Source organism: Quercus robur, chromosome 11 (genome assembly GCF_932294415.1).
Source record: "Quercus robur chromosome 11, dhQueRobu3.1, whole genome shotgun sequence".
Classification (NCBI taxonomy): domain Eukaryota; kingdom Viridiplantae; phylum Streptophyta; class Magnoliopsida; order Fagales; family Fagaceae; genus Quercus; species Quercus robur.
In genome coordinates, this window is record NC_065544.1 from 13,161,549 (window position 1) to 13,184,212 (window position 22,664).

At 33.0% G+C, this 22,664-nt stretch overlaps 1 protein-coding gene and 2 pseudogenes across 1 annotated transcript; 1 reads left to right on the forward strand and 2 right to left on the reverse strand.

Annotated features, from left to right (window-relative positions):
• The first annotated feature begins 1,866 nt into the window (after nucleotides 1-1,866).
• Nucleotides 1,867-4,836, forward strand: LOC126706571 (polygalacturonase QRT3-like). The gene is made up of 3 exons (XM_050406100.1): nucleotides 1,867-2,255; nucleotides 2,515-2,751; nucleotides 3,498-4,836. The coding sequence occupies exons 1-3, from the start codon at nucleotides 1,914-1,916 to the stop codon at nucleotides 4,551-4,553; spliced, it is 1,635 nt and encodes a 544-aa protein (XP_050262057.1). The 5' UTR covers nucleotides 1,867-1,913; the 3' UTR covers nucleotides 4,554-4,836.
• A 3,488-nt stretch (nucleotides 4,837-8,324) lies between these two features.
• Nucleotides 8,325-12,707, reverse strand: LOC126707383 (S-adenosyl-L-methionine:benzoic acid/salicylic acid carboxyl methyltransferase 1-like; annotated as a pseudogene).
• Nucleotides 12,708-17,825: 5,118 nt separating this feature from the next.
• Nucleotides 17,826-20,960, reverse strand: LOC126706210 (S-adenosyl-L-methionine:benzoic acid/salicylic acid carboxyl methyltransferase 2-like; annotated as a pseudogene).
• Between the last annotated feature and the right edge of the window lie 1,704 nt (nucleotides 20,961-22,664).

Below are 22,664 nucleotides of genomic sequence, written 5' to 3' on the forward strand. Positions count from 1 at the left end.
CTAGGAGGTGGTATTAGGTCCAACTGTTATACAAGGAAAGTGTTCATTAACGAGTTTCACTAAGTGTGCGTTTGGATACAATTTATTTTGCTGAAAATTGAAAATTGAAAACAATAAAAAAATAATTTTTTTTACTGTTTATTACTGTTTGGCACTATTCATTGGCCTAAATACATTGTTCATGGCCAATGAACAGTGCATAACATGCTGGTTTAAAAAAAAAAAAGGCCTAAAATGCGGACGCGCAAATGCGGACGCCCAATACAAACAGACCTTAAGTAGATTGGGAAAAACTCTCATGTTTAGCTCTATGCATTGTTGAGTAATGGCAATTTGCGTTCAAGGGGGACATTAGATGGCTCACAAGTGAAGGGGTAGACTTATTGGCAAGGCCAGCCTTAGGCCTAGGGCCCCTTAATAGAGAAAGGCCCCCGCAAGGTAGAGTAAGTGATTTTTTTTTTTTTTTTTTTTTAGTTTTTTTATATATAAAAAAGAATTAAAAATAAGTTGTACATTTTTTCCTCCATTTTTAATGCCCAAAAAAATTGAATGATCATAGAAATACTACAAATTTTATTACATAGATCTTATAAATTGTTATTCATTTATTATTGTAGTTGTAGAAGTGTCACCAATCACATTATTTTCCAAATCAGTTTCTAAGTTCTTTATAGTAACTTTAACATTTTCCACAAAAAAAAAAAAAAAAAAAAAGATTAATAGTAATCTAACCAAATCACCATTAAGTAAATGAAAAATATTGAAGTTATGGCAAAATTACTACAAAAAAAATTATAAACTAATGTAGCAAAAATATGGTTGGTACCACTTAAATAATATAATAAATAAATGTTTGAATCAATTTTTTCTACTTGTAATACGTTAGTTGTAAGGCCTATGCAGTAAAGGTAGTAGTATTACTAGTATTGCTCAAGTGAATTAGTCGTATTAGACTGTGAGAATAATGGATTTTTAAATAAAAATAAAAATATAGAACATTAACTAAATTGATGCTTAATAAACTAAGTATTATTTAAGTGATATTTAAATAAAATAAATACCCATTTAAAATTTTTTCCTTGAGTCTCAAATTGTCTCCCATTTAATATTCTTTTTTATTTAGAGTGATGCATTCAAAAAAAAAAAAAAAAGTCAATAATTATATATAGAGAAATTATCGTATACTCCCGGAGTACTATAAATGCATATTCCCTCCTCTCACATGAATGGTGGGTCCCACTAATTAAATTCATGGTATCACATGAATGGTGGGTCCCACTAATTAAATTCATGGTAAGTGAGACCTACTATTCATGTGAGAGGGAAGACTACGCATTTCTGGTACTCCGGAAGTATTTAATAATTTTCCTTTTATATATATATATATATATATATATATACACACTTTTATTTCAATATAATAAGTGACAAACCACTCTAACTGCCCACATCAAGAGTCCTTGATTTATAAGCTATCATATTTCCACCAGGGAACAACCATCACCAGATCATCACCTACCAGTTAACCAACTAAAATAGATTGGTTCATCCCAAATAAATAAATAAATAAAAACGATTATATATTTGGGAGATCTACAATATGGTACGTGGAACCCCATCTAACTATAATATTGTACAAATTCACATAAACAGAACCTGTGTGAATGAACCTTTTACACTATGTCAAACTTCTCATGGTCCTTAAAGTAAGAAGTTGGTAACAGCTTACTTTTCTGTCAGGGAAGAGAGAGAATCAAAAATCCTATGCGGCAAGGCAATTCTCATTTATCACGTATAAAAAATAAACATACATATATATAAAAGAGAGCCAATGTAGGTGTCATGTGTATGATCTAATATGAATAATTTTCTAACCATTTTTCTATCAAATCTTAGTTATAGGCTCGCTTTCCATGTCCCACAAGTCCCTATCTTTTCTATCTCTCTCACGCATATATAAAGTGGTAAGGTTTTCTCTCAACCTCTTGTCTTTTACATATATAGGAGAGAAGGAGCAGGGAGCAACAATGGCAAGAAAAGCTCTGCTATGGTCCATGTTTATGGGATTGGCTAGTTTTAGTTTCTTGTTAATTCATGTTTATGGAGAGCAACCTCAGGTGGGTCAATTTTCTGGTGGTCATTATCATGACCAAATGCGCAAAATGCAAGCCATCAAGGCCTCCTTTGTCCGGCATGACTCGATTGCTCTTTCACCATCAATCTCACCCTCTCCTAGTGCTGCTCAGCAACCACCGGTACCGATACGTTTCTCTTAAAACTCTCAGCTAATTTTGGTTCTTTCTTGGTTGATATAGTTTGTTCATCAATATTTAAATTTTACATATACGCGATTTGACAAGCTTATTTGTTAAAAGGTGAAATAAAAAGTGACTTTAGTCAATAAACTAGTCTATTAATTTTAATTTCACATGACATTATTAATTCTTTGTCATTTCTTCGCTAAATATTTCATAGTCCTGACCAACATTCTTGCTTGTGATGATGGTGGAGAAGGTTGTATCAAGTTCTCGTGTGTATCATGTGACATCATACGGTGCAGATCCAACAGGGAAAATGGACAGCACAGAAGCAATCCTTAAAGCAATATCAGATGCAGTTCAACGTCCAAGTGAAGGGTCATTGATAGAGGGAATACAGAATCTTGGTGGTGCAAAGCTTAGTCTTGAAGGTGGCAATTACCTTATTAGCCGACCACTAAGATTGCCGGCCACCGGTTTGGGAAACTTCATGGTATAGATTCTCACAAACGTATACTATAAACTACTTAACTTTGTCTTCATTAAGCGTTGATTTTCTCGTATAAAAGATAATTTTATATACTTTTGTGTACCAATAATATCTAACAAGGTCCTCTATAAAAGTGGTAGGTACCACTTGTCACATCACCATAGGCCTATGTGGCAAGACCAAGTGCCTTGTTTGACACAGAGATCTTTATGACTTTATGTTCCTGCGGTCTCGATCAGTTAAGCCTGCAAAGTGCGAATTGTTTATGTTTTAAACGGTTGGTCTAACATGACTTAGAATACATGACTTAGAATACTTGACTTTAGATAATAAAAAAACAGAAAGAGAGAGAGAATAAAGTCTCATTCTTCTTGGGTTCTAATTGAAGTTATGAAAAGGATTTTTAGATCACACATATTCCGTGACTCCTAGATGCCATGAGAAAGAAAATTCTCCTTGCGGCAGCTTTTGGAAATACTTTTCTTTAATCTAAAGGAAAATATTGCTATATGATTTTGACTGAATCGCAATAAACTTGTCTTTTGGATGGTTCAATCTAAAAGTTTTGGATCTATGTAAAGTAAAATGCACCAAATCCATATTATATGCACAAAACCAAAAAAGAGACTGCTTTTTTATAAGACACCAAAATATTCCTTAGCTATAAATTATATGAATGCTAAGAATTGAAGACTTATTTTATCCTACACTTTAATGATGCTGTGTTAATTTTGTATTTGATGAAACAGATACATGGAGGAACACTACGTGCCTCAGATGATTTTCCAACTGATGGGTATCTGATTGACTTGTCATCTTCATCGAATAGCAAGAATGAAGTGAACGGAAAGAGTTCGATGGATGCACAGCTATCCTCATCATCATCTTACAATTATGAGTACATAACCCTCAAAGACCTCATGTTAGATTCAAACTACAGGGGTGGAGGCATTGCAGTCATAAATTCACTTAGAACTAGCATAGACAACTGTTACATTGTCCATTTCACTACTAATGGGATTTTAGTCCAAAGTGGCCATGAGACCTACATACGAAACTCCTTTCTCGGCCAACACATCACTGCCGGTGGAGATCAAGGCGAAAGGAACTTCTCTGGTACTGCAATAACCCTAATGGGCAATGATAATGCTGTCACAGATGTGGTAATTTTTTCAGCTGCTACAGGAATAATAATTTCAGGTCAAGCCAACATACTCACTGGAGTACATTGCTACAATAAGGCCACTGGCTTTGGTGGCACTGGGATTTATCTGAAATTGCCTGGTTTGACACAAACCCGGATTGTGAATTCTTATTTGGATTACACTGGTATAGTGGCTGAAGACCCTGTGCAACTTGATATCTCTAATTGCTTTTTCCTTGGTGATGCATACATTGTCCTAAAATCAATAAATGGGGTTGCAAATGGGGTCAATATTGTTGATAACATGTTTGGTGGCTCTGACAAAGGAATTGAAATTGTTCAATTGGACCAATCCAATGGGCCTTTCAAAGATATCAAACAAGTTGTGATTGATAGGAACAATGTCAAAGGGATGAATTTAAAGGCCACTGTTGCAAGGGGGTCTGCTAATGGGGAAGGAAACTCATGGGTTGTAGATTTTAATAATGTTCTACTTTTTCCTAACCTTATTAGGCATGTTCAATACTCGTTAAGTTCTACTAGCAGCCAGTTCCCTAACCATGCCTTGAGGAATATATCCGGTAACCGGGTTCAGATTCAGACAAATTTGAATGTTTCAGCAAGTGTATTCGTTACAGTGGATCAATCGGTAGCAAATTAAGCTGGCCAAAATTTAGGAACAAGAAGTCCTTATTGGCAACTGTGAATAGCTTGGAAGAGTGATACATTTGTCAGAGTCTTTTACTATCAAAAAGAAATTAATGTTACTAAAATTTTAAATTATGTCATTAGAAAAATTGAACCAGAGAAAAAGTTGTTCTGGTGGATAGTCCAATAGAAAATACAGAATTATTTTCATCAAGTTCACCTTTTGGAATTGGAATGTCAGAGGTTTGAAACAAAATACTCGATTTTTAGTACAAGTTCAGTCCAAGCTTCAATTTTTCAGATGGAAATTACTGTTGTATTGAAACATCAAACAAGACATTTAAAAATTCCAGTGAATGTTGGGAATTTTTGCACTGAAAAACGACTAAATTGGTCAACAACAAGAATTACTGTGCATATTTAAATTCCACATGGCAAATGAACCAAGCTTCTTTGATTTCAGGTTTGCCTTCAAATCGTATGTGAAATAAAATAGAGTCACTTCAATCACCCTCTTAGTTTATACTTGGCAAGATTTGAGCTTTAAGACCCCCCTCAACTCTATCCCTATTTTTATCACTTAAGCTAAAATATAAGAGTCTTAAAATTGAACAGGATGTAGAAGTTTCAATTCCAACTAACAAAAGTCAAATCAAAACCGAATTGAACAACTGCCTATTCTCTATTCAACATAATTTAGTGCATATCTAGAAGCTCTATGTTGTCATAAGTTCATCAATTTCAAAACATTTTAAAATTGGTACTCTAGTGAAGAAAAAACTCTTATGTTGATGTTTAATACATTGACAAACCTGAATATTGGTTTATTTAACGGATGTGAAGATGAGCACCAAAGTGAAATTAGTTGAACAAATAAATATCAGGTAGAAATTATAAACTTGGGGTAGGAGAAATGTCCTTATGTCCAAAGGTCCAAAGGTTGAAATTGAAAGTTTAACTAATCTTGCCCTATTGGGTGTTGTGGTTGGGCATTAGTCATCATCCATGCGGTTAGAGTTAGAGTTGGTAAGCTTACTCAATTTGAAAACCAAGTTAGAGAAGTAATTATTTTGTCTAGCTCAATTATTTTATTTTTGGATAGGTGTCTAACTATACTGATAAAAGCTTGGTTCTTCATGTCATTATTCTTTAGTTATTCCCAAGTCAAAATTCTGGGTTTAACTGAAATCAAATTTTTAAATGATATATTCTTCTTAATTCTCAACAAATATAATAATCCTACTCACTCACCCCAATAAAACTTGAAAAAAGAAAAGAAAACGGACAACTGTTGGACTAAAGAGGAATAATAGTTAAGGCCCAAATTTGAGTTTGGATTGAAAATGGAGAGTTCTTAGGAATGAGCTCCAATGGGCCTGAACTTGAGCACCTTTATATCGTCATCCTGTAATGCCGTGTCTAACTCCATTATAGTTGATACTTTTTTCTACCCAAAAAAAACTAAAAAAGAAGAATAATAATTTTATACTATCTTATGCTCTTGGAAATTTAAAATATTAAAATCGTTTATAGTTTCTTTCTGGGGAGGGGAGAGGGGAGGTGGGTTGAACACGTTACACAAAAAAAAAAATAATAATAAAAAAAATACAATTTAAAACTATTATTTTAATAAGTTATTTGTTTATAAAATTAGGTTGGATCTAATATGTCATAAAAATGTGTTTTAAGAAAATACTTTTAGAGCCCGTTTGGATTGAGGGAGAGAGTGAGTAGATGGGAGTAAAATTGAATTGGCTGACCACTCACTCTCCCTCTCCCTTACTCCAAACCGACCCTTGGTATATTTAGGTGTTTGTTGTTAAAATCTTGGTAAAACCAAAAATTTTTTTTGGTTGACTAGGAAAATGCAGTTTTAACTTTCAAGAGGTGTGTAATATTTATTTTTTGTCCAAACAAGAGTAACATTTTTTTTCCTTTTCATATAGCCTTCAGCCCCTCTACACACAACCCCCAATCAAACCAGCCAACACCTTCTCCCAAAGCCACAAACCATTGACACCACTCTTTCTCCCCCCGAAGCTTTGCCAATAACCTTGTGTCCAGTGACAATTTTTATTTATATTCTCATGTTATTATTGATGTTGGTTAGTCTTTGAACATGTTTGTCGCCCTCTCCTTGTTAAAAAAGGACTTCTTAATTTCCTCCCACTCCAAGCTCCTGCTAATTTGGTGTTATTCTGTTTTCTTTATCCTTTCCTTGTTTATTATTGGACTTCTATATGCTGCTCTGAGGGTGTGTCTGTGTGTGTGAGCTTATTTTTTCAATCCATTTGGATTTTTTCTGATTTGTTATAATTATTTTATAACTGTGATATAATTATTTTATAAAAATAAAATGTAAAATTTGTATTTAAAAAATATGTGCTATTTTTATAAGTTTTAGGTAATGAAACATATAATATATTTAGCATTCAACAACAATACATAGTGAGATATATATATATATATATATATATATATTTATATATATAGAAAATCTTAATTTAATAGAAAAAAGATTTAAATTACATAATTATAATATTGTTTTATATAAATGGAGAAGATGTTATAAAAAAGATTTTTTTTTTTTAATGTACGACAATCAGTTTACTAATTTCAACATATCCAAGAAATTTTTTTTTTTTTTTTAAATGTACACCCCCGTTCCATAGAACACATTTAACATGTTACATTCAATTTAAGATATTATATAAGTGTAGTATTGTAGATTTTTTTTTTCTTTCCAAATATAATTTAATGTCTATATTATTGAAAATTGAATTTTAAGGTAATCTTGTGAATATCGATCATTTTTCTTGATTTTTTAGGGCCCATATCTCTAATTTCTAATGCCTATTTTAATTGTATTTTTTAGCCCAAAACTAAAGGGTTTGGGCAAAATAGAATAAAATTTAATACTTTTCATCCAAAAAAAAAAAAAAAAAAAATTGAGCCTAATATTGATAAGACAAAAATACAAAAGAATCAATTTAAGGCCCAATTAGTCCAAATTGGATTGAAGTAGACCGAAGTAAACCAAATTGGACCAAAATTGACCAAAATAGATTGAAATGGACCGAATGAACCAAAATGAACCAAAGTCAACAAAAATAGATCAAATGGATCAAAGTGGACCAAATGAACCCAAGTGGTTCGAAATGAACTAAATTGGACCGAAATGCTAATGTAGCTTAATTAACATGAACATGACAACCATAAATGTTACTGTTCAGCTTTTAGATATTATATGGATATAGACGGTAGATATCAGATAAATAATTTGATAGATAACACAAAACATGACCTAATATATGTGATTATCCTTTTCATAATCCAAAGAAACTGTAGAAAAGACATGTTAAGGAATATTAAGCAAGTACACAGTCAAGAAACGTAAACAAAACATAGTTCACACAAATTGAATCCAAATAAAAAAGCAAATGCTCAGACCATATTTTGTAGTGATTTTCAGCAAAAATCTCAAATTTCAACATATTTGAAACTAATAGATTACTGATTCTTTAAAAAACTTAAACACCTCTCACACATGGGCTTAAATCCCCCCTTAATAAGTGGAGCTCAATGCATGAAATTTTTAATATTTTAAATGGGAGGTTTATTAATTAAAAAGTGGCTAAATCTCTTCTAAAGATTGTTGGGGAAACAATGGAAGAGTATTCAAACTAATTAACAAAATTATAAAGTAAAATTAGGATATAGTAGTATAATAAATCAAAAACATATTTGACGGAGTTATAAAGAAAAAAAAAAGATTGAAACAAAATTATAAAGAAAAGAACATGTTGATATGCTCATCACAAGTTTCCGAGCAGTTCTGAATATTCTTCATGCCAAATTGCTGAGAAAAAGAGAAATTGTAGGAAACTAAAGGTCACTGGGAACAATCCAGTAAACCAAATTTTCATACACGTGATTTAATTACATATGAAAGCACTAAATGATAATACATGGCAACACCTTGTAATAATAATACAAGAGCTTGACCTGCCACATTATTAGATAAGCACAAACACGAGTCATTCATGTGATGAAATGACCATTATTATATTCTCGATCACCCATATATAAAATCTTAATCATCCTATCTTTGTAATAGAAATGGTCACATTGATAAATTGACAATTCTCTTTAGAAATGCGATCAGCAATAATTTTCCTGTACCTAAGAAAAACTTCGTCAATTATTGCATCTCCAAAATGACTAACAAGCATGGATTCAGCCACAGCTCTCATGTACTTTGCAACTTTGTATCCATCGTCACTAAATGCATTTGATGCATTGAATTCATCATCAAAATCATTCCATTTGATTGCAGAAACCTCCAAGTGATCAATTGAGAAATATCCTTCTTTTGAAACTTCGGTTTTCACTTCTAATGGGGATGGTGTGTATTGAGGGATATTGAAGGAATTCATTTTGTCTTCATCTATGAGTCCCTAGAATGTACATCATATGGTTTAGCACAAAAGATTTTATGCAAATTTGAGAACAATTATTCTTTCCTAGTACGAATTGCTATAAATATATATATATATAAAATAATAATAATAATAATAATAATAATATATCAAAATCTAAAAATAAGAAGCACAAAGATACTTGTTAGTTGTTAGTTGTTATATTAGTACATGATCAAGAAACTCCTACAGGTCAACATCAACATATTTGGAGCCCCTTGATTTTTCAAAATTGCATGAACTAATTCAAAAATAAATAAATAAAATGTTCGTACTTCGTACAACAACACACCATACCGGACACACACACACATATAAACAAGTGGTGTCCAATTATTGACCAAAGTACTCTACTCTCTACCTATGAAAACCTTAGGCACTCTATGGATTGATAGTGTGGTGGATGGAAGGGGAGAACTCTTGGTTTATCACACATCCTTTAAGTCCATTAAATCCACCACTTGAGTGTCCTCAAGGGACCCTAGGCAAGTATCTTAAATGCGCAATATCACATACATGATTGAAAAACAAAAGAAAAAAAAACACCTAACAATCAAATAATGTCACCATTTAAGAAGATTAATCATAAGTTAAGTTATTTATGAGCATATTTTTTGAAAATAAGTAGAAGAATCTCATTCAGTTATTAAGGCAATGTTTGGATCCACGTTTAACCACGTTTGCGTCTGCGTTTGTTATAAATTGCTGGGTTTCTGTTTTTTTTTTTTTTTTTTTTTTTTTTCACGTGTTTTGTTTTGGAGTATTGCGGTTACTGTTCAATGAATAGTAACCGCAAATGTTGACTTTCTGCAGTGAACAGTGCACATATGCACTGTTCACGGACCCACAAATTACACTTTTTATCAACTTTTTCATTAAAAATGGGTCCCACGGTACTATTCACACATTTAAAAATTATTTTGCTACAGTGTTTTCAGTTTTCAGTTTTAGCAAAATAAGTTCTATCCAAACACACCCTAAATTTCCAGTAGTTTAAAAAATTTGGATTAAGCAATCAAAAATTTGGAATTAATTAATTAATTAGGAGTATACTAATCATAATTAAGTGAAACTAATAGAAACTTTCCATCATTTATTACCCAAAGTTTAATTTGTAGTAGCCAATGTTACCTCAGAGACCACGTCATTGAGTGCCATTGCCAAAAGCTCCCAAATAGAACAACACTCTCTGCTAGATGGATCTTCACTTCTTCTTCCTAAAAAGGTTAATACCATTCCCCCTCCTGCCACCAACTCCTCTGCACGACACTTCAAAAACATTGAAAAATCTCTTTGATATTGCTCATAGTATGCCCTAAGAACATCTGGCGGGCTTGTACATGCCATGTATATGTTCCCTTTATTATTATCCAACCCTTCTGGAACCTATTGCACAATAAAATTCATATTATTAATGTATTTTTCATTGTAATGCTAGTAAAGTGAGAACTATATTTGGCAATTTACCATTATCAGATCTTGAATGGTTCTTTATTATTATTTATAATTCAATAGAAATAATGGGGGAGTGGTACGTGATTTAAGTCCTGAATGTCTTTGTTGTAAATATTAGGAGGTCGTGCCAATTGAGCTAGACTCTAAGCATATATATTTTGAATAGTTATATTGAAAGAGAATGCTAAAGCATGTATATTACCAAAAGCATATCTTAATTGACTCTGTTAACTTAGCAATACCAGTCAACCTTAAGAATCCCCTCAAAAAAAAAAAAAAAAAAAAAAAACACCTTAAGAATATGGATAACTATGTCTTTATCTTCTGTATTTTAGATCAATTGAATGCTAGGGTTATTTAAGATCAATTGATAAGCATAGTTAGATTAAAGGAAAATGCTAAAGTGTATTACCAAAAACATATCTTACTATGACTTTGTTAACTTAGCAATACCAATTGGCCTAAAGAGTATGAATAACAGAGTCTTTCTATTTAGTATTTAAGATTAATTAAATGCTAAGGTTATTGTTGAGTGATTGAAATATAAATTACTCATTACATAACTGCTCAATTTGACGTGATAGTTGGTGTAATAGTTGCATATAACATCTCTCTCATACCTGATATGAGAGGTATTTAAAAAAAAAATAATAATAATAGAGGGATGTTGTATGCAATCATTACACAAAATAATAAATCATCACTTCGCAATAATAATGAGGTTTGAATTTCTTGCTTAAATTTCAAGATAAAGAATGCGAATTTCTTTTAGTATCAAAGCGAATTTCTTTGAATTTGAATCTTGTTTTCAGTCTACCTCTCATTTAAAAAGTTAAAAATCATATCAGTTGGCATTTAGATAAAGTGGTAGTTTATCAATCACATGATTATGGATATTATTAATTATGTTAACCTTTTTTCCCGATTTAACGAACATGTTACCTGAGATAACCATTGGAGACTATAAGAAGAGTGGACAAAATGCAGACTCTTGCTTGGAAAAAGCCTGCCATAGAAGGAACCAGGAGTTCCTGAGAACAAACATGGACCAATACCAGGCCCCATTTGATAACTCATTTGTTTTTGGAAATTTGGCAATGACTTGAAAATGGTATTAAAGTCATTCCCTGGAAGGTCGTTCAAAAATACTTGATATTCAGGTTATTCATGACCTAGTTTTTGGCGAAGCTTGTCCACTACCTTGATAAGTTCAGAAACCAAAAACAAAGAGTTCGGTCCAGAAGAACAACCCAAGTCAGCGATGACTAGGCTCCTTGGCAAGGTGCTGCAGTAGAGATTGGTTATAGCTTCCTCTGAGATGTGTTTGGTCAAAGATATTACTTTTTTCTGTCCAAACCAATTAATAGTTTGAATGAGTTATAATCTACATTATTATGCACATAAACTTTTCAAATGACCGTCCTTTATCTATCATTTTGATTATAAGATACAAACATGCTAATTGCAATTTAACAATAAAGATAGAGATGAACTTAGTGTAAAACTATTTTAAACTATTTTTTTTTATGAAGTGCCAAGAACTTGTAATGCAACTGTCTTGGCACTTTCAAAGACTATATATATATATATACATATTATTTTTCTTTTTAATAATCAATGACATAGCATGTTATAATTGGAGTAGTATTCCTCAAAAAATAAAATTTGAAACAAATCATGGAGTAGCATTACTTTTTGGATTCATTGCTGACACAATTTTTATTGTGCACTAGATTATAGCAATCATATCAACCCTTGTTTTAAAAAGTATGAAAAAAAAGTTATGTATTGTAAAATCGTAATGAGTTGACATGTGCTCTTATTTTATTTTTTAAATGCTGAGTAAGCTAGCATGTATCTTATATTCAAACTGTCTTAATTTTTCCTCCTCTTTGCATGCATAAGTCAATCAAACCAGGGCAGCAAAGTTTTGTTTTGTTTTGCATATTAATTAGAACACAATGTTTTGTCAAAAAAAAATTAGAACACAATGTGGCACACAAAATTGCCCATTTGGTACACTTGAGCAATCAATCAATTGGGAAGTGGAAAAGTATGTACCCCACCTGTATGTACTTTGAAAATACTGGTGGGAGGGGGTTGGTAATTAAGTTTACCTGAATCAGGGAGTTGCTTGCATAACTTGTTTCATCTATTCCACCATTCATGTGGAGCACTTGAACAACTTCCATCTCTTTCTCTGTCTCACTTTCTCTTGTATAGATGAGTGATTCTAAGAGTTTAAGCTGCAATTTTGTCATTGGAGTGGAACCCAATTTATAACCATTGGTACCTCTCTTTTCTCAAGAACTAGTGGCCATGATTTCGTTTTGGTTTCTTGGGCTACATTCACTGTACCAATGCTACTGAGTACTGACACAACCACTCCTGCACTTTTTTGAGAAAAGAACCACTTTTACACTTAATTTCACAAATTGTGAAACTTGTAAAGTGGTCAGCGAAAAGTGGTGGGCCACATTCACAAGTTAGTAATGTGAAAAAAATATCGACTACTCACAATCATATAAATGAACAAGTCGTGAATTTAAGTATATAATTGGACGTGTTGCTAGAATTATTCAATCACGTACACTAGTCGAAGTTGGTTTCTTAGGCTACATTCATTGTACCAATGCTGATGAGTACTGACACAACCACTCTTACACTTTTTTTTTTTTTTGGAGAAAAGAACCACTCTTACACTTAATTTCACAAATTGTGAAACTTGTACAATTATGAGTGGTCAGCGAAAAGTGGCGGGCCGCATTCACAAGTTAGTAATGTGAAAAAAATATCCACTACTCACAATCATATAAATGAACAAGTTATGAATTTAAGTATATAATTGGACGTGTCGCTAGAATTATTCAATCACATACACTAGTCGAAGTTAGATTTGTCTCAAATTCCTAAATTACAATAATGATAGATATCAACCAAGGAATTTGATAGATAACTAATTTATAAAGAGTATCCACAGCAGTGGAGCCAAATTTTTAGCTTTTTATCATTATAAAAAGTCACTTTATCTATTTTACATTTTCACATCCAACAACGGTGGTTTTATTTTAGCTTTTAATACAATAAAATAATATAAACACTACAATAAAATAATATTTCATTCAACCATCAAAACACAACCACAACTAAAAGTAGTGTGACCGCATGGTGGACATTGGGAGAGACACAAAGAGGTAGTGAGGAGAGAGACAAAAGCAGTGTGAACACAAAATATATATATATATATATATATATATATTTTTTTTTTACCTTTCAGCTACAGTGCACAGCAAAAAGTAGCTGTGCACTATAGCTGTGGAGCCAAAAAATATAGGTTTGGCTCTACTATTGCAGGGTACATTTTGATATTTAGAGCATTACCATTAGGTGTGCTAAATGTGTTAAATGCTATAATATTTGGCATTTGGCATACCAAACACCAAAAATAGAGCATCATCAGGTGTGTTATATGTGCCAAAATTTTGAGAAATGCTATAGTACGCTCTCAAATATGAGAGTGTACGGACGAGAATGCCAAAATTTTTATGCTTATTTTGTTAAGTTTTCTTCTCTCCTCCCAACACATCTCTTCTCGGTCAACAAATTCAGAGTCTCCCAAGGCACGCTTCAAGCTTTGGTCTCTGCCGCTGTGCTCTCCGGCGACCACTTCAACACCGCCCTCATCCCCTTCATTGTCGAGCGCCTCGGCGACGCCAAACAGCTCGTCCATGACGCTACCTGGCGGTTCCTCCTCACCCTCATGCAGGTCTCTTCTCCGTCCGTGACTCCTCACTTATGCTTGGAGTCACAAGAGCTGGGTTTGATGGATCTCCCACCTCCGACGCTTTTGGATTCTTTGATTTGGGATGGGTTTGATGGGTCTCCCACTCCGTCGCATCACTCCCACAAGAACTGGGTTTTACGCTTTTGGGTTTTTTTTTTAATGATATTTTAATGTGATGTATATATTATTTTAATGTATGGGATTGAAGAATAGAACATTTGATAAATGAGATATTGTGAAATAATGTGCTAAAATGATAAAGTAGGTTTTTGACGTGTCAAAATGGCATTTTTCATGAGAGAGCTGATGAGAATGCTCTTAGTGGTGCTAAAAATAGCTATATATGATATAACTATTTAGCACCACTATTGCTAGTGCTCTTAGAATAAAAGTAGCGGTCTTGAATTTTTTTTGGACCTATTCCTATATACTTGTTATATATTTATGTGGGCGTTATCTCCTTATTACTATGCTTAATTTGTATAATTAAGCCATGATTTGCATTAGTTTCTATTATTTATCTTTACATAATTTCTTGAATAAGATGCTATTCATTATGTGTAATTTTCTACTTTCAGGAAATCATGTGAGAAATATGAGTTTACAGGAATTTGTGAGAGAATGGAGGCCAAACTAGAATTAAAGTGGAACTAAAGGACCATGCTTAAATGTCTAAGGAGGTGCAGTTGGAGTGCTTGGATCGTCTACCATGATTGGAAGCTTCAAATAAGGAAAGAAATTAAAGAGGCAGAATCTGAGAAGGAAAAATCTAATTTGAGCACTGATCAGTATTTTGGGCGTATCTCTCTCCTCAAAAATCCAATTAACATAAGACTAGATGGGTTGGAACCGTGACTTAAATATCTACAACTTTCTAGTTTTGAGTTTTTCGAAATTCTCAATTTTTGAAGGCCGAAATTCTCACAAGTTACTGCTGTAGATCTGGACGGAAATTAAAATAGTAAAAGTTTTATTTACTTTGGACTTTTGATGTTAGGGTTTTGAAGGGAGGCTGTGTAGAACAAATTTTGGCAGAGAAAAATTTGTATTTTTCTTTCTCTAATGGCAGCCTAAACTCTTTGCTAGGGCTAGGGGTTATGTTTCTTCTATACGGTATGAATTTTCAATGTGATTCTTTCTAGGATTTTATCAACAACATATGTGATTGTTCAATTAGATTTCTTTTGATGTATTCTTCCATGCTTTCAATAAGTTCAATCATTTTTTTCTTATTGCTTAGATGAATTTCTAATAGTTTCAAATAGAAATTAGGTTTTAAAGTGAATGGGTTTTTTCTGAAAACTTTTCTAGCTGCATTATTAATCTAGGTTATCATACATTCTTGAATTGTCTCAGTTCAACTAAATCATAAGTATTTAATTGTATAAGAACAATCAATTATGAAATATATAATTTCTTAGATCACAAAGAATTTCATATCGATATAGGGAAACACCCCGATGCCCTAGTATTTACATTATTGATTTAAATCAGTTTTTTTTATTATTCTTGTTAACAATCACCAAGAAAAATTATTTTCTTCTTTACCCAAAATTTTGTTTAATTATATTGTCTTTAAATCTATCCTGCTCCTTGTGATTCGACCTTGGCACTTCGAGAATTATATTGCTATGGTCTCCTAAACTTAGGAGTGAGCAAGCAAGAGTTTACCTGCATCATTAGTCATATGAGAGGTGGCACCTGAGTCAGGAATCCATTCAGGATTGTTGGGATTTGATATAGAGAGTGCTGCTAAGGCTTGTGGTATCTCTTCATCTTGATAGGCATGGTTGTATCGATTTCTACAATTGATAGTGTGCGCACCAAAAATGTGGTTAATGGGCCAACCCCCACTTGGGCTCACAATTTACTTGTAGTGTGGGTTTTGAGTTTCCTACTCTGGGTAGTTCATGACACGGAGACTCCACAAAGCAACCTTACACTATGAATTCCCCTACTCTTCTGATGCTTCTCTTGCTCCCTCTATTCTCAGTTTCTTATGGAACCTTTCAACCACCCCCTTTTTCTTCATCCCCTTCTCCTCTTTATAGCTTGAGATTAGTGGAGGGTTTATAATTACTTTCTTGTTATCCTTAAGTGGGTGTTTAGTTGGGAGTGGGGTGTGGTAGAAGTGGCATCGGAACTGATTCCCACATCAAAAGATTTGCCCGGCAAATTACCAGCAAATTGCACTTCCCGGCTAGGTTAGAGTTGATTGGCAAGGTCTCACCTTTGCCGTTCATGCCATAATGGCTCCATTGTGGTTTTTGGGCTTTGGATGGGTGTCTAGGCTTGTCTGGGCCAAGGTTGTGGGCCCAACAAAATACACAACTGCACACGGTGTCTTGAGGTCCAAGGCTCAAGGCCCAACAAGTTCAAGGAATTGTACACGTGGCATCATCGTAATGGATTCTATGAACAATGGGCCTGAGGGGGAATAATGCCCCATATAGAAAGCCTTATGTCCAGGCTTGTTGCAGATTTGACAAATGATGGAGGGTCGTTGGTGTTGGCTATGTTCATCCATAGATTGTGATGGTCGTTGTGATTGACTAGAGGATCTAGTTGGAGTGCTTCCAAAATGTGAACCACAATTGTGTTGTGATGGAGTAAATCCTTGCCCTCTTGAACTAAAATGATTGCCTCCACGGTGCCCTAGATTTCAATTATGTGAATTTCCTCTGCCTCTATTTTGGCTTTGAGAGAAGAAGGCTTGATTTTCATTCAAGCTACTATCTTGATGTCTGTGTTCATAGATGGATAAAGAAGTAACAAATTTTTCAAAAGAGGGGAGGGGTGATCTTACTCGCATTGCAGTGACAAAGTTGTCATATTTTTGTTAAGACCATTGAGATTTGAGAACCCAATAAACCTTATCCTCATCATCCACAGAGTTGTGTATTGCTGCTAGTTCATCACAAATTACCTTTAACTCATAAAGGTATTCATCTAGCGATCGATGATTCTCTTTGCGAATTTCTTGAAGTCTTCGTGTAAGGTCGCGTGACCTCTCCTTAGAGCAGTTAGCAAACCAATCTTCAAGACACTTCCACACCTCTTGTGCGATGGTCAAGCCAATAGTAAGACTTAACTTTTGAAGTCAAAGTCGCTGTGATAAGGCTTTTTATGAGTTGGTCATCTTTCTTCCATATGGCATATTATGGGTTTGGCTCTTCTTTTCCATCTGAGGAGATTTGCAATGCCTTGGGTTGGTTTGGGTTTTCCACAATGTGGTCCACCATTTGAATGCTCTCAATTAATGGTGGCAGTTGGTCTCTCCACATGACAAAATTTTTCGTAGATAATTTTTCCCCAACCATTGCAGCAATCTGTGCAATGGTGGTGATATTGAGAGAGGATGATGATGTAGACAAAGCCATAAGCAAGATAAAGAAAAAAAAAAAAATAGAAGGTTTTACACTACCACAACAAACGTGGTTTGCTTTGATACCATAAAGAAGAAATTGAGTAATTATATTATTCAAAGGGCCTCCTCTCAATGTCAATGAGAGAAGTTATACATATGTATTTATATACAAATGATCAGTGTTTGTACAGAGAAGAATTTCAAAATGATTCAAGGTGTATAATTATGAGTGGAGTGATTTTCTCTTGGAGCCAAATCATTTGCTGATCTTCAGTAACGGTAAGAGAGCCAAATATGGTGTTGATTGAGTGATGGCAAAGGATTTTGTGTGATTTGTCTAGGAATGAATGATTTCCAAATTTGTTGCTCTGTTAGTCTTTCCTTTTGTGTATTGCTGACTTTTCTTCTTCTTTAACCATTCCCCCTCCTACCACCAACTCCTCTGCATGACACTTCAAAAACATTGAAAAATCTCTTTGATATTACTCATAGTATGCCCTAAGAACATTTGGCGGGCTTGTACATGCCATGTATATGTTCCCTTTTTTATTATCCAACCCTTCTAGAACCTATTGCACAATAAAATTCATAGTATTAATGTATTTTTCATTGTCATGCCAATAAAGTGTGAACTATATTTGGCAATTTACTAGATCTTGAATGGTTCTTTATTATTATTTATAATTCGATAGTAACAATAAGGGAGTGGTGATTTAAGTCTTGAATGTCTCTGTTGTAAATATTAGGAGATACCTTGAGCTAGACTCTAAGCACATAAATTTTGAATAGTTATATTAAAAGAAAATATTAAAGCATGTATTACCAGAAGCATATCTTAATTGACTTTGTTAACTTAGCAATACCGATTGACCTTAAGAATCCCCTAAAAAAAAAGACCTTAAGAATATGGATAACTATGTCTTTATCTTCAGTATTTAAGATCAATTGAATGCTAGGGTTATTTAAGATCAATTGATAAGCATAGTTAGATTAAAGGAAAATGATAAAGCATGTATGGAAAAAATTGGCTTCTGCCCTTTTTGGGCAAAATAAATAGCATTCTACCCCTTTTCCCAAATTAATTAGGGAAATGACCCTCTTTTGAAAATCGACTTTTTCAAAATCGAGTTAAGTCCTATAGTGACGTTTTTAAGGACCTATAGTGACGTTTTTTAACTCAAGCTCCATGAAATTGAGTTATAGGTAAAAAAATTGCATGTAACTTGACTTCATAGAAATCGAGTACAAAATGCCACTATAGGTCATTAAAATGTCACTATAGACTCTTTAAAACGCCACTATAGGGTTTCAGAAATTTTTTTTTTTTTTAACTCAATTTTGAGAAAATCGATTTTCAAAAGAGGGTCATTTCCCTAATTAGTTTGGGAAATGGGGTAGAATGCTATTTATTTTGCCCGAAAAGGGCAGATGCCAATTTTGTCCAAGCATGTATTACCAAAAACATATCTTACTATGACTTTGTTAACTTAGCAATACCAATTGACCTAAAGAATATGAATAACAGTGTCTTTCTATTCAATATTTAAGATTAATTAAATGCTAAGGTTACTGTTGAGTGATTGAAATATAAATTACTCATTACATAATTGCTGAATTTGAGGTGATAGTTGGTTTAATAGTTGCATACAACATTTCTCTCATACCTGATATGAGAGGAATTAAAAAGAAAAGAAAAGAATAATAGCAATGTTGTATGCAATCATTACACAAAATGATAAATCATTACTTCACAATAATAATGAGGTTTGAATTTCTTGCTTAAAATTCAAGATATGGAATGCGAATTTCTTTTAGTATCAAAGTGAATTTCTTAGAATTTGAACCTTGCTTTCAGTCTATCTCTTATTTAAAAAGTTAAAAATCACACCAGTTGGCATTTGGATAAAGTGGTAGTTTATCAATCACACACTATGGATATTATTAATTAATAATTACATTAACCTTTTTTTCCTATTTAAAGAATATGTTACCTGAGATAACCAATGGAGACTAGAAGAAGAGTGGACAAAATGCAGACTCTTGCTTGGAAAAAGCCTGCGATAGAAGGAACCAGGAGTTCCTGAGAACAAACATGGACCAATACCAGGCCCCATTTGATAACTCATTTGTTTTTGGAAGTTTGGCAATGACTTGAAAATGGTATTAAAGTCATTCCCTGGAAGGTCGTTCAAAAATACTTGATATTTAGGTGATTCATGACCTAGTTTTTGGCGAAGCTTGTCCACTACCTTGATAAGTTCAGAAACCAAAAACAAAGTGTTTGGTCCAGAAGAACAACCCAAGTCAGCGATGGCTAGGCTCCTTGGCAAGGTGCTGCAGTAGAGGTTGGTTATATATAGCTTCCTCTGAGATGTGTTTGGCCAAAGATATTATTTTTTTCTGTCCAAACCAATTAATAGTGTGAATGAGTTATAATCTACATTATTATGCACATAAACTATTCAAATGACTGTCCTTTATCTATGATTTTGATTACAAGATACAAACATGCTAATTGCAATTTAACAATAAAGATAGAGATGAACTTAGTGTAAAAACTATTTTAAACTTTTTTTTTTATTAAGTGCCAAGAACTTGTAATGCAACTGTCTTGGCACTTTCATCCTGTACTTTCAAAGGAAATTAAACATCCAACTTCCAAATTCCCCCCCCCCCCCCAATGCTAAAACACTAAATATATATATATATATATATTAATAATTAATGGAATAGCATGTTATAATTGGAGTAGCATTCCTCAAAAAATAACAATGAAAAATAAATTTTGAGACAGATCATGGAATAGCATTACTTTTTCTTGAATTCATTGCCGACACAATTTTTATTGTACACTAGATTATAATAGATCATATGAACCCTTGTTTAAAAAAGTACGAAGAAAATGTTGTGTATTGTAAAATTGTAATGAGCTGACATGTGCTCTTATTTATTTATTTATTTTTTTTAATTGCTGATCAGTGAGCTATCTTAATTTTTCCTCCTCTTTTGCATAAGTCAATCGAACCAGGGCAGCAAATTTTTTGTTTTTCTGTTTTTTTTTTTGTTTTTTTTTTTTTTTTTTTTTTTGTTTTTGCATATTAGAAAAAAATGTGGCACACAAAATTGCCCATTTGGTATACTTGAGCAATCAATTAATTGGGAAATTTAAAATCATGTAACCCAACTGTGTGTACTTTGAAAATATTGGTGGGAGGGGTTTGGTAATTAAGATTACCTGAATCAGGGAGTTGTTTGCATAACTTGTTTCATCTATTCCACCATTCATGTGGAGCACTTGAACAACTTCCATCTCTCTCTCTCACTATCTCTCGTATAGATGAGTGCTTCAAAGAGTTTAAGCTGCAATTTTGTCATTGGAGTGGAACCCAATTTATAACCATAGGTACCTCTCTTTTCTCAAGAACTAGTGGTCATGATTTCGTTTTGGTTTCTTGGGCTACTTTCATAGTACCAATGGTACTAACACAACCACTCGTGCACTTAATTTTACAAATTATTAACTTATGCAATTATAAGTAGTCGACGAAAAGTGGTGGGTCACATTCACAAGTTAGTAATGTTAAAAAAATATTGACCACTCACAATCACATAAATGAGTAAGTTGTGAATTAAGGTGGGTGATTGGACGTGTCGCTAGAATTATTCATTACCAACCCCATAGACATAAGATCATAACATGAGCCTAGTTCTTTCCTTTTTCATATATGATATACACTTATACAGTAGTCAAAGTTAATTAGATTTGTCTCAAATTTCTAATTTACAATAATGATAGATATCAAACAAGGAATTTGATTGATAACTAATTTATAAGGATGATGGATGCCAAACAAGGAATTTGATAGATAATGCAAAATATGGCCAAAACACGACATTCAGATTTTCTACAGTTCTTAGGGTACACTATCTAATAGCTTTCTTTAAATCTTAACCATTTTTTTTTTATTATAATTTAATGGTCTAAATTCTATCATGTTTTCATTCCATTGACAATATTTTTAAAATGATAAAATAATGTTGCCAAAAAAAAAAAAACTAACTCATCTGCCAAACTCTGTCTCTCTAGAATCATCCAAAATGTCCCAGCTTTTGGGTTGTCTTCATCACCTTCTGCAAGTCATTCGTCCCTGAATGATTATTGATAACATTCTTAACATTATTTCAAATCTTCATCTCAATACAACAAACTCATTCCATTTTCCACAATTCTATTCATATGGATTAAAAGAAAATTACACTATTGAAGACTGCAATCGCAAATCTGAGTCACCTTGTTTCAACAAATTTATCTTCAAGATATTTATTCCAAAAAAAAATTCACTTTAAGATGAACCGTGAAAAAAGAAAAGAAAGTCTACACTATTGAAGACAACAATCTCCAATCTGAGTCAACTTGGTTCAACAAATTTCTCTTCAAGATATTTATTCCAAAAAAAAATTCACTTTAAGATGAACCATGAAAAAAGAAAAGAAAGTCTATTCTATCCCAATCAAAGTCACAAATCTTTATATCCACTGATTGTTTTGTTCAATACAGTAAAATTAAAATTAATCGGAACAAACCCACCCCCTGTTTGGTTATCAAGAGATCAAATGAAAGTGAGCACAGAACTATACATGCAAGTTGCCGGAGAAGGAAACCAGTTTGGCAGATCGCCTTGGGGAGGGGAAACTGGATTGGCATATGAAGGAGGAGATGATAGTTAATGACGTTAGTAAGTATTTGGTTTTGTTTGCACTATTATTTTTATTATTATTTTAAAGGCATTGTTAGTGAAATGTTAATGTGGCATGGTGGCAGAATCTAGACCCTTATATCTTAAAAGAAATGTTAGGATTTCAAGAAATCTTTTTGATAAAATACCTAAGAATGGAATCTTGATCCCAGAACATGTGGATATTCTTTCATAAAAGCGAATCATGAATTATTTCAAATAATGGATCAAAACCCTACTTGACGGAATTTGCAACTTATCGGTTTTTTAGAGTCAAGGCATAAAACTAAATTCATTGTCTTTA